The sequence below is a fragment of the Venturia canescens genome, unplaced genomic scaffold (genome assembly GCF_019457755.1).
Source record: "Venturia canescens isolate UGA unplaced genomic scaffold, ASM1945775v1 PGA_scaffold_15__1_contigs__length_3012046, whole genome shotgun sequence".
Taxonomy (NCBI): domain Eukaryota; kingdom Metazoa; phylum Arthropoda; class Insecta; order Hymenoptera; family Ichneumonidae; genus Venturia; species Venturia canescens.
Genome location: NW_025108584.1, coordinates 2407801 through 2421693, shown reverse-complemented (window position 1 = coordinate 2421693; position 13893 = coordinate 2407801). Strand labels below are relative to the sequence as shown.

The following is a 13893-nucleotide window of genomic DNA, read 5'->3' as shown; positions in this document are numbered from 1 at the left end:
GGTACAAAGCAAACTACAATAACACCGCAGATATGAATTTTTACTTTTCTCTTCTTCCAACTGCTCGAATTGTCAGACCCAATTTTTTCAGAAACTGAATGTTTGGACGTGTTAGATTTTTGAGAGATCTTGGGATTGGTTCTCTCGGATGTGTAACCGTCTTGAGAGATGTTCGATGACTGATTGGTTCTCGACATCTTGATTCACTCTTATAGTTTCGTACAACTCTTGTATCAAAAACTATTCCCATTATGCTGATTTTACATGTAATCGTATTGTTATAATTTCTCCTCGAAAATTTACCAATTGACCGTCTTGATCCACAAGTTTAAGTTGTAGATGATCTATTGACTGTACGGCTATTGGAAGATAAATGACGTGTGACGGTACTTCAACGATCTTATATCCCGGTGGAACGACTGGGAAAAATTCATGGATCGTATGTACTCGTTGTGCATTGATATATGCACCCGTGCTAATGTTGCACTCGACTCGTAGCGAATTAATTTTGAGAATCGTTACCGGTAACTCTGATTTGTGTATTTTATTGGCTTCTAGTCTGCGCGGGGTGAAGCCTAGCAGACGCCCAATCGAATCATTGGGTATAAAATTGATTTGTTGATTGCACTTGATCTCGCTGCACAGAGTATTGTTGTTCGGTCTTAGACTAATGGAGATATTCTTATCTGAAAGTGTACTTTGTAAGTAACGCTCGATGTCCTCAATTTCATAGCTCCCAGTGGGTATTGTGATGACTTCCTGCCCTACATAAAATTTGTTATTCCCCACATCGATATTGGGAATTGAGTTAAATGTGAGCAGTTCTACGAGCCCGAGAGTGTAGTTCTTGAATGGTGATAGTTCAATAGGTGGGAAATAGTGAGCCTCTAGAATAGAGCTCGTTCCCGAGAGAGTCAATGTGAAAGAATCACTCATGATAGTTGACGTTTAACTGGTACTTCACGTATTGTGAGATACTTTTTATAGTTCATTATTAAGAAATTTAAGACACAGGTGACCACACACCACTGTATCATAATCTTGATAATTTTTATAATTGTATTTGACAATGCTACCAACACCGAGATATTTCATGAGATCTTGCGGTGGTTGAAGATTTCCAAAGCTATCAAAGTAAACGACGTTATGATTGATTTTTTTGTATGCAACCCAGTGTGTGCCAGGACCATACTTATCATCCAAATTGACAACGGCAGATTCGTACTTTCGTGGTCCATTCCGTGGTAACGCGTTTCTCATATAAACTCCACGGAAATGTGGAATTTTCATAGCTTTGGCATATTTTGTGATATCTGTATCGGTGAGTGCTCGGTGTGGTAGCCTTATAGGTTTTTTGTTGGGTAGGGTTTCAGATGCAATCCCAGACCTTTTTTGTAGGGTTTCAGGTAGAGTCCTTTACCCAAAGCAATAGATTCCATAGTCTCATTGTGTCGTCTACTTTCTTCCAATTGACGTTTCGCAGCTCGCGCATCATTTATGGCTTTTGTTATACCCGCTGCACCCCCCGCAAGAGCCCCTGTTGCACTTAGCCCAGCAAACAGTGGTATGAGAAATGGTAGCAAACCCCCAATTTTCTCGGGTACTCGTAGGATCCGAGGTGATTGAAATTTGTTCTTTCCACCCGCTTTTTTCACAACATCACGAGCACTTTTTAATGCCGTTCTGATAGGATCAACCGTTCCAGGACGTATTGACATTTTAGCTGCATCAACGATCCGTTTGAACGCTATCTTTTTCTTATTAGGTTTCACTTGCATCCTCTTTGCACCTGAACTGAATGTCCGCCCCTTCACACCCAGACCGAGTTTGGTTTTAGCCTTCATGATATTCGCAACGCCCAAAGCTGCAGCTTTTTCACCGAAATTTGCGTCTTTTGCAAAAATACGCTGCCAAGCTTTGTCGTGGAGTACTCTGTCCGCTGCGTGTCGAGCGTCGATGTTTTCTCGATTTTTCGAATACGCAATGTCGTGCTCTTTGGAAGCCGCGTCGAGCGCATTAATTCCCGGATCACCTCGTTCAAGTCTCTGTTTCAGTTTAGTACCAGGACCACAATATTGATAACCAGGTAAATGTAGTTCAACCGGAAGTTTATTGATGAGATCGTTGATAAGTCCTTTTCCACGTTTCTTCCGACGCTCGATCATTACTGAGGAGATACCGTTTTTAGACATCCTATTTATACTTTTTTTTCTCATCACCTACTGCACCATATTTTCCAGGCTGAACGCTTCCTGAAAATGGCTCACTGCCTGTTATTGTTTTAGCTTCCCAGTCAGATTTCTTAGTTCCACGATAAAATTGATCTTTCAAGTATTCCTTCATGCTCTGAGTTATGGGATTTTTATCTCGATTATCCATTTTCGTGTGTATGTATCGAAAGTTCGATGATAACTGAGAAATGTCTTTATAAGCGACGTACTTATACCTATTTCTCTCAGTCATGATCATGATGAGGTTTAATAATCAACCAATCAAATTATCTATAAAGAATTTTGATGAGTTCGTGCAACACGATGCTAAGAATAAACGTCATGGGGAGCTGTTACCAAGTAGTATACGTGCAGTATTTTGTGGTCCATCGAATTGTGGCAAGACCAACGCGCTTCTCACCCTCATTACACATCCCAACGGTTTGAGATTTGAGAATGTGTATGTGTATTCAAAGTCTTTGAATCAGCCAAAGTACATATTTCTCAAACGCTTACTCGAATCTGTGCAAGGAGTGAAATATTTTCCCTTCACCGATCACGAGCTAGTAATCAAACCGGAAGAAGCTCAACCAAATTCCCTCATGATTTTCGATGATATCGCTTGTGAAAAACAGGACAATGTGAGAGCATTTTTCTGCATGGGACGACACAAAGACGTAGACTGCTTTTACCTCTGCCAAACGTATGCACGTATCCCAAAACATCTCGTTCGTGATAATATCAATTTACTGGTTATTTTTAAGCAAGATGAAATGAATTTGAAACATATATACGATGATCACGTAAATACCGACATGTCTTACAAACAATTTAAAAGTTTATGTTCAAAGTGCTGGAATGATAATAAATATGGGTTCGTGGTAATAGACAAGGATAGTGAATTGAACAAGGGTCGTTACAGGAGAGGATTCGATTGCTTTATATATTTATAATTTCAAACTTTATCGCACAGTTGAAATGCAACCTTAAAAGTGTGAATATGCACAGAGCCGAGCTGAATAAGGAAAAAAACATTTTACGCCGAATCGCCAGCGCGAGCGATGCGATTCGACGAAAACACAAAATGTTGAAATTGGGGAAAATGACGGCTGAGAAAGCCATGAGTGAAATTTTCAAACCCGTAATGAATCCTTTGGAGAAGTTGGTTGATCAGTCAGTAAAACAGGAATCAGCTATCAAGAAAGAGCCGAATGAGGAGTCTTCCGTGAAAAAAGAAGATGAATTTATCGATAACGAAGATGATGAATTCGAACGTTCGTTTCAAACGGCTCACGGGGATATCTCGGAAGAGGATATTAGTTTTGAGGATGATGATAGTATTAAACGTGATGATTTGTCTCAAAATTACTTAAATATGTTTGACACGGTGGAAAAGAAAGAGCTGGATACATCGTATGGAGTACGAAAATTACAGGGAAATCGTTTAATGATCGGAAATTCACCAATTACGTTTGAGCGAAATATTATTCGTATCGGTGATAAGACTTTTGATCAAAGTGAGGGTTTATTGGAATTGCTGTTTAAAAAATCCCCCGATGAATCTCGAATAACGACAAACGATAGAGAAAATTATCGCAAAATTCTCAATTCGACAAACGCTTATAGAAAACATTATATTCATGATCACGCAATTCGCAATGATAATAGTAGAAAATTCAAAAATATAATTGCTCAAATGATTGATTCACCGATGAGAAAATCCTCACCAACGCGACACTCGGAACGATTGGGTAAAAGCTTACCGCGGTATAAAATTTTCAAAAGAAATAGTACCCTGGATTACGTTTATTGGGATGACCCTAATGAGCTGGTTGATAGACTGCGTCTTCTTTATGCTTCACAAGTTGCAGGCAATGCAAGTCACGTCAATGAAATAATTTCCATCATCGAGGAATTGCGTGAAGCTCAAATTATTTATTAGGTAGTACACACACTACTCGAGTTCAGTTAAATCATGAGTGTCGACGTGTTTGGACGACAATTGTCGAATAAGAGTGTTTCTCCGGGGAGCCGTGGTCCTCCTGGTAATGGATTTAAAATTACGCTCGATGGTCAATATGATATAGATAATAAGAGATTGTGTAATCTTGCTGAGCCTAAACTCGAGAATGATGCTGTTACTGTACGATTAATGCAAAATTTTGTTAAACAAGAAGTACGTCTCGTGTATACAATTACATCTTCCATGCGAAACCAGCTGGATGATCATGAAACCATGATTCGAGCTCTCGAAAACAATTTTAATGACAACTTAAACACCCAACGTATTAATCAGGATACACTAGCAGAATTGACGATGCGTAATTCTGAAATCATTGCACAATTGGAAGACAGACTGATAGCATTGGAAAAAATCCATAATATAAGCCAAAAACATCGAGTTGATGATAGCGAACTTTCAGACAAAAATAAACGAGAAACGAATCGTGAATCCGAGCATTTCGCAATTTTCAAGTAATTTTGGACCAACGCACTAGAATGAGTGAGAAGAAAAGAGTGGTGGTGGAAGAGCTTCACAGACCTGCCAGAAGAAACTATCCTCGTCGTCGTGTGGATATTCGAGGATTAGATGAAACTTGGCAGGCAGATCTCGTGGATATGACTGCGTATGCGCGATACAACAACGGTTACAAATATTTACTTACGATCATTGATATATTTTCAAAGTATGCTTGGGCGATGCCGATCAAGAGTAAGAATGGCAGAGATGTATCGAATGCTCTAGCAACTATACTTGCCGAGGGTCGCGTACCAAAAAAATTACATGTCGATCGTGGTAAAGAATTTTATAATAATGAATTCAAAGCCCTCCTACAACGTTATAATATTAAATTATACTCTACATTTAGCAATATGAAAGCATCAATATGCGAACGTTTCAATCGCACCGTGAAAAGTAAAATGTGGAAACAATTTAGTTTGCGAGGTACGTACAAATGGATAGACATTTTGGATGATCTGATTTCAAGTTACAATGACAGCAAACATCGAACAATAAAGATGAAACCTAAAGATGTAAACGTTCAAAATGAGAAAAAAATTCTACGCAATATTTATGGAGTTTATCGCGTGAGTGGTACGCAAAAAGTAAAGTTTAAAGTTGGTGATAGAGTCCGAATCAGCAAGTACAAGCATGTTTTCGAAAAAGGTTATACACCCAACTGGACAACCGAAATATTTACCATAAGTATGATACAAAATACCGATCCTGTTACATATAAACTTGTGGACTACCAGAATCAACCAATTGAAGGTGGTTTCTATCAAGAAGAGCTCACAAAAGTCAAATATCCGGATATTTACCTTGTGGAAAAAATAGTGCGAAAACGTGGAAATAAACTGCTCGTCAAATGGCTAGGTTTCGACAATTCACACAATACATGGATAAATGAATCAGATTTGTAAAGGTTTTTTGAATAAATACACACACACATACAAAAATGAGTTTTTTTATTTTTTCTTATAACCATATGGCACAGTATCCGTTGTGTGAGGTAACAGAATTCTTTTATCATCTTGCCAGCTCAAAGCTAATTTTTTCTGTTTTATCGTATAAACCTCATGTTTCTGACTCTGAATTAAATATTGATGTTTTATCGAATCGTGGTGATCAAATAAACATTTTTTATAATCTTCAAATGTTATTGTTTTCAATGTTGATCCTTTAATTCCTTTAGCCTTCTTTCTATCCCCATTCTCACTGAAAACCTTAAATGCGTATAATTTCGCTCGTAATCCAATAAATTCCTCGATTATTTTGCCATTCATTTCATCTTTCATCAAACCAAGAACTTTTTTATTCACTAGTGGAATTCCATAAACGTTATTGCTGGGGTAATCGGAAGTGTCAAATTTTTGCAAATCTCGTTTGATATAATCATAAATGTTAGGAACAGTGAAATGATATAGAAGACTATCTGTATCGGTATACATGAGCTTTGCTTGATTTCCGAATGTTTTCTTGATATAATTGTAGTGGAAATCGTAAATGTATGTTTTCGATAGATCGAGAACCGAAAATCCAACGTAAATGGGTTTATTGAAAAGTACTTTGGTGCGATCCATCTCGATTATAACCATATCATTGTCAAATACTGTACAACTATGGAAATTTGGTTTTGCAATGAGAGCTTTTGCTCCATACCTTCCCTCCCACTTTGTCACGATTCTTACATCTTTATGTTTTCTCACATTTTCCATTGTTTTTCCAAAAACTGCGTTGTTCATTAATTTATAAAAGTTTTTTTCAAATTCATTATTGGATTTTTTTCGCAATTCTGTATTTAAATCTATGTATTTTTTCAGCCATGGGGCTTGGTTAAATTTTAGAATTCTGTGAATTTTGGTTAGTTTCATTCCCAGGTTTAAATATTGTTTTAAATTTCGATAATGTAGTATATATCTATGTTTGGAATGAAGTGTCGTTATCAATTTTGATTGTTTACTATTGGGTGGTGTGTAATGTTCCGGACAAAGTGGGAGATCTTTATGTAGCTCGAAAAGTTCTTCAGGGTATTCCAAGTCTACTTCGAGTATGTAACCAATAGGCGAATCATCTGGAACGTTGAATATATCTATATGTGATATCCATTCGAAACCATCATAGGGTAAAAACAGACTCATAGCTCCACCGTACAGATTATTCACGTCAAAGTACATGAGATATGTTTCCTCTTTGCTTGGATAGAATTTTTCATTCATGTATCTATTGTTTGCTTGAGCATATCGGTTCGAGCACTGTGCTACTCCACCGCGAAGACCACTCTCGATAAACAAAATTTTCTCAACATCAGTGAGAAGCTCAAGCTCCACCCCGGTACACTTGAGCATCGCATCAAAAGCAAGCCCCGGAGCCGTGAAATAATGCAGAGGGTCCAATTTGTAAGTAGAAAAGCAGTTGCGTCGAAAATTTTCAAATATGTCAGCCAAAAGCAGTACATCAGTTTTCAAATATAAATCCGAATATTCAGCTAATGAGGTGATTTTGAACGCATTCCAAACTTTCATTGCATGATCGTAGTCTTGGTCGGAGATTTCCTCGTTGTTGAGTTTTGAATAAAAATGCTCTTTTGATGGCAACTGCTTTTCATCGAGTTTTTCCCAAGAATCAATGTATTCATAAGGAAATACTCCCTTTCTTGAGAGCATTTTGAACTCCTCCACACTATTACAGTGTTTTCGGGTAATCGATTTATCATGGTCATTCAGGTAAGATGACAATTTGTCAAGACTGCTTGGCATGAACCTGAATGAATCGATGAAGCGTAAATTTACATTTGTGCCTGAGACGTATTTTGTGAAAGAAATATATCTATCTTTATTAATTGGAAGAAGTTTAACCGTACCATCGAATCGTGTAGCCAGAGATTTAATGAGAAAATGTGAGTCGTAGCCGGAGAGATTGTGAAAAACTATTGGAATGGTGTGGGACTTGGTATAGTTCAAATTACACCCTTGATGCGCAGCACCGCGATACTTACCAGTAAAATGACAATGATCACGGTGCTTCACATCAGTGTGAGTGAATGGCTGCTCACAGATATGACACATTTCAGCATTTTTATACGCTATTTTTTCGTCGGTTGTGAGCGGTTTCATAGGCAAGATATTATTCACACGAGAATCAACCATTTGCGCTATTAACAATAATTGATCGATGAACCACTCGATACAATCAGATCCACGTTTTATTGCAAAATTTGAGAGCGTCTCGTCAAAGGCACATTGTAAATAATACGCTACACTGTGTGGGACATGCTTTTGACACTGTATATCATTTCCAGTTGGTTCGAGAATACTCTCGAGATCGGCATACACAACGAATGGTACTGATTCTTTGTACCGATAATTTTTGAATTTCAATATTTTGTTTTCTTCGTCCGGTAACACCATTTTCGCCTTATTTAGACTCAAGCAATCGCGTTTATGATTTTCAAAAGAACTTTGCAGTTTGAAGTGATTCAAGCAGTTATCACAGAACCATGTGCGTTTATCATAGTTTGTTACCTGTGAACTCAGTAGACGTGACAAATTACGAATCCAAGCAAAGTGATAAATTGGTTGGAAATTGTTCTCATCATCCACTTCCATACCAATATTACTCGCCACCATGAGAAGGTGAATCGTTGGTTTTTCCGATTTATTTTTGCTCAAGTATAACGGTACAATTTCACTTTTTTGTTTGCATTTTTCAATACCATATACGTTGATTGTCAAATTATTCATTTTTTCAAATTTAGGAATACTGTTTAAGGTAATTGGAAAGTTTATACCGTCATGCTTGAGCTCTGATAAATATTGGGAGTATGAACTAAGTTTATCTACATTCTTATGCATTGGATGAAGGGCTGCTGTCACAGCCCACAGAAAACAAAATTCATCATCGTTTTTTATATTTACGACAGCCTTCTTCTTCTGTATGTCGTGAGGCAACGTAACAAATGTTGACAAAGCTCCACGCAACGGTGAGTACTGATTGATATTGACTACGAGGTTTATGATTTCACGCAACGACCAACCGGAATCACGTTCTTGAAAATCCTCGATTTTCGTCAACAGCTGATCCGTTACATTTTCATCGAACCATCTTTTAATGTCTGTAGCGGCGAGGATTGCTTCATTTCTCGTATTGAAAAATTTCTTCTCTTCGATTATTTCACCATTTTTCATTGTAGAAAATTCACACGCCAATACAACGTTCACTTTCAGATTTCCCACTTTTTGTATTAAATTTGCTAATCTTTTAACTGTGGATACTTTTGCATCATACAGGAATGATCTCAGATCCTTGTGAAGGAGATTCACCACTGCACCGGTTCGGATACGACTGTTAAAAGCTGTTTCGAGATCTACCCAGCGAATACGATCAGTCGTTTTTTCACGCGCGCCAATATTTCCACCACGTCTCTGATCATTCTTGAATTTTTCACGCAATGATATGAGCAATGATATAGTTGTTTGAATTTTCGTTTTTTCACCACTCGATAGATCACAATTTTTCAATATTTTATTTAATAATTTGATATTACGAGTTCCATATTTCATCCATTTATCTACTTGATCACCGGATGCATTTTTTAATAATTTATAGGCTTTTTTCATCAAGCTTATTAGTTGCAAACACTTTTTTGATTCCATTGTGTATAGATCGTAATTGTGCACAGGTTAGGAAATCAATGAAAAATCACACGAGTACCGCTCTATTTATACTCGAGCATGAGCAGAGATTTCAATGGAAAAATGATTCACCGAAAAAAAAATTCAAGCAATAATCCTTATCTGATTAGTATATTCCAGAATGTGCGAGTAGATGGCAGCATTCACGATGGAAAATATAACTCATGATAAATAATATCAATAGAGTATTCTGGATCATTCGGGATAGATGATGTCATTCAGAAAAAATTCAGGGAGAAGGGGTAGATGAGTATAAAAGGCTGAATTTTTCATGAAGTCCATCAGTCAAATGCGAGATCGAAATAAGGATCGTCGAGAGTTAAAAACGAGAATCGAATTATTTTTGAAAAATATTCAAGAACTTCGAAAGCTCATTCAATTGAAAAGTGATACAAATAATCTCACAAGAAAGTTGTCACAATTATATTTATATCAAGAACAGTGATCTCAGTAATATGGATTTGTCGGTAATCAACAAAGTCAGTCGCATGGATAATTTCCTGCCAACGAAGAAGTTCGTAGATTTGGAGCCTGGAAAAATCTACAAAATCACTGGGTTGAAGCAAATAAATACAACATTCGGAGGACAAGTCACAATGGAACTTGAGAGCGAATTTCAAGTATTTCTACCAGCCAGAATCACCAAAGCATTCCAAGAACATCCTGAGGAATTTCAAAAAATGACTCAAGCATCTATCGAAAATCATCTTCATGTGCGCCCTTTGGGTGGAAAATATAATCAGTGTGAATTTATTTATATGTAAAAACATTTATTTTCATGTAAACATTTTTATTTCCATGCAAAATTGTTGAAAAATGTATAACAACAATCAACGAATAAAAATGTAAAAAACATATTTTCGTATTAACTTTTTTTTAAACTTTATGTGTAAAAATATTTACGATTTGAGTTAATTGGTTGGCATACTGTGAGAAAAATATATTTATTGAATTGTTTAATAGAAAACTGGGCTCTGAAAATATGAGATCGAGTAAAAAGAATAAGAGAATGTTGAACTCTCGATCGACGTGCCGAATGTTCCATGCTGGTGTGCGTGGAGCACACGAGTACGACTTGATTTCTTCTTCTCACACGGACACGAAATTAGATATATTTTAGTTATGATTATTTTCTGAGTCAGAATGTGAAACGTATCGTCAATCGAACATGCAGAAAGGGAGTGAGGCAGGTCAGCGCGAAATAAAGAAAATACAAGAAATTATAGATCGTCCGTTTATTCGAGAAATAAAGTGTTGTTACAGAGAATGCAGAAGAGAAGCTTCTGTCCGCTGAAACGCGCAATTCCCTACAATAAACGAGAGAAAATACTTCGTAAAATTCATAGACGAATTTATCCAAAGATCGGGTTACAGGGTTCCACTACGGAAACATATGTGTTATAAACGTTCGCAGGTAATAATTTCAAATTTTTTCTTGGATCATAGAGCAAACTTATTTCGCGTCACTCGGTGACCCAGAAAAAAATAAATAATTATTACGTGGCTGGCTCCGCAGAGCATCATGTTACAAGCATGCTCGAACTATCACGGATTTGTTGTTCTGTAGTGCGGCTCATAACTGATGTCATATTTGAAAGATGAGTTATTTTCTTTCTTAATCAGTAATTGATATTTCTCTCTTTTTATCAGCACTATTGTTAGATTTCAAAAACTTGAAAACATTTATGTATATTCATCATACAGATTTTCAGAAAAAAATTGACATTTGAGACAATTTATGATTAACGGTATAGGTCCATCGAATTCGTCGGTATCCGTTTTTTGATAGTGTTTTCGACATCGGCGATAACTCATGAAATGCTCATCGATGCGCCATTCTTTAGGAAGTCTGTCCCATACGTCGTCAATGTCCTTCCAGGCATGGGGTTAGAATAAATTCTTGAGGAAGACAAGCGATATCCTCCGTCTTCATTGCTCTCACAAGGAACATCACTTTGGTGTCCCCCTCCGATTTTCTTGAAACTGCTGTATGTGAAAGAGCATTCGAAAGTAAGAGACACGTATTTTTTTTTATCGGCGGAAAAACGGTTTTAAGGGGTGAAACCACCCTTGAAAGTAAGGCATGTCAGGGGGTGATTTTGCAGTTTCACCAACAAGCACTCAACTGATTTTGATAAAACCAAAACCAAAATGTTTCTTATCTGAAGTGATGAAAAGTTCACCCTGTGCACGAAAAAAAAAAAAAAAACAGGGGGTTAACCACCCTTACATTCTTATATTTCTCACGCCACAATGAAAAGGAACGAATATGATGGAATGAAACGGATTCTATTTCCATGAAAACATGAAAATAAAGTTCACGTGTTTTTGCATTTTTGCAAAATAGCAGTCTTAAGGGGGTAAACTACCCCTTTTTTGAATTTTCGTACTGTATGTGGCTTATTTCTGTTTTGCATGTTTTGCATGTTTTCGAAATATTATAATAATTTCGAATCAAGATTTTCTGAGGTATCGAAGTCAATACAAGACTCTGAAAGGGTGAATCTTCCCCACTCGATTTTCCTCTTTATTCGTTATTTCAAAATTTCTCCCTGCATTTCGTACAATTTGGTTGCTCTGCATCGAAATTACGAATTTAATAATTTTAGGAACATATAAAACTCGTATTGACCTGGATGGCGGCGGTTTGGCGGGGGGGGGAGGGGGGGGGGGGAGAGTTCCCACAACTACTTTTTCGGTGATCATAGAAAGCTTGTAAACTGCACGTAAATGAATAGGTACTATGCTACAGATAAAAATATCTCTATAAAACACTTTCTTAACTTTGGCGGAAAAATAGAGGCGTAGACATATGACCCCGGTGTTTGTGCTAGATAAAAATGTTATCAAGTAGTTATGATCACCTGATACTTTTGGCATTCTCACACACCGAATGACATTAGTCATTCCGAATATTCTTGAGTCATGCATCAGATAAAAACGTTATCAGGCATCGTGAGATTAATAAATATTTTTTTCTTCCGATACTTATTTTCGAAGGCGGTAACCATTAGCATTGTACTAGTGCACATTTGAGTGAGCTCCAAATCGTGCGTGCTTTTTCTGTGCTTTTGGTGTATTGCGCCTACTACTTTTACCAGCATGAAAGTCAACCCAATCAACGTTATCAAATTGTTACTGGCTACATTTGAGGCTATGAACATTGCACAAACTCCTGTTAATAATGCAGAAATAGAGATGAAGGAGAATTTCGAAAAAATTTTAATCGATTCTATGCAAGATTACAACGGGATCGAGATGACACAGGAAGAAACTCTTGATTTTCAAGAACCATTTAAAGAGTTCGAAGCAATTGCTGTTGAAGATATCATATGGTAAAAGGATGATGATGTCGATTCCGACGCTTGTTCTAGTGACGATGAGCTGAGCTATGATTATAAAAAAAAAACTGTTGAATATTGGAGATCTTGTAAAAAATGAATTACAGTGTTGAAACCGTCAAACAAAAATACAAATCTGTAAAATCCATACGGCAGTTACGACGCTGGGCACAACAACTGAACAAGGGTGGTACATATAAAGAAAAACTAGCTCGAATTTCTGAATACACATTACGGAATATGAAAACTGCTGTAGACGCTGGTGTCATTGTTCATGATATTGACCTTCGAAAGTGGGCTCCACAGGCACAGAAAGAAATAGGCCATGAAGATATACGATTCATAGCCTCTCATAACTGGCTATGGAAATTTAAGAAATCGCATCGCATTGTTTCCAGAAAAATTAATAAATTTATAACGAGAAAAATTGTGGAGGAAGAAGCGCTTCTGCAAACAAATGCGGACAAATTTGTTCAAGATGTTAAATTACTAATAGAAAAGTATGGGTCAAGCAATGTATATAATTCGGACCAAAGCGGTTTTCAACTGGAAATCCATTCAGCACGAACTTTAGCGATGGAAGGATCGAAAAAAGTTGAATGTGTTGTATAATCAGTGTCTTCAACGACCCATAGCTACACGATTCAGCCAACAATAAATGCCAACGGGAAACTACTTTCTCCACTATTCATAGTATTAAAGGAGGCAAAAGGTGAATTTGGACCAAGAGTAACGAACGAATTGTTTAAGCCAGATAACGTCATAGTAACAGCATCAAAATCTGGGAAACTTACTTCCGGTGCATATTATCGTTAAGGGTGCATCAACTTTTTCCAAAATATAGTTATAAATATATAATTTGTTATATGTTTACAGATCATTTTAAAATTTGGATGGAAAAAGTTTTTTTTCCGAATGTTGGAAGTGACAACGTATTACTGATTGATTCCTGGAGTAGACACTGCCCCAAAGTTGTACGTGAAGCCACCCCTTATGATAAAATAATCATCACAATGATTATCCCAAAAGGTACAATTGGAAAAATTCAACCGCTTGATGTATTTGGATTTAGGATATGGAAAAATTTTGTATGACATTTTTCAGATAGTGTTCTATTAGTGGATGCTGATATAAATTTACATTTG

The 13893-nt window shown here is 36.9% G+C and overlaps 1 protein-coding gene across 1 annotated transcript; it reads right to left on the bottom strand.

The window, feature by feature from the left end:
• Positions 1-6556: 6556 nt before the first annotated feature.
• Positions 6557-8123, bottom strand: LOC122418622 (uncharacterized). Its single transcript, XM_043432895.1, has 2 exons — positions 6677-8123; positions 6557-6564 (listed from the first exon to the last, which is right to left on the bottom strand). The coding sequence occupies exons 1-2, from the start codon at positions 8121-8123 to the stop codon at positions 6557-6559; spliced, it is 1455 nt and encodes a 484-aa protein (XP_043288830.1).
• Positions 8124-13893: the final 5770 nt, after the last annotated feature.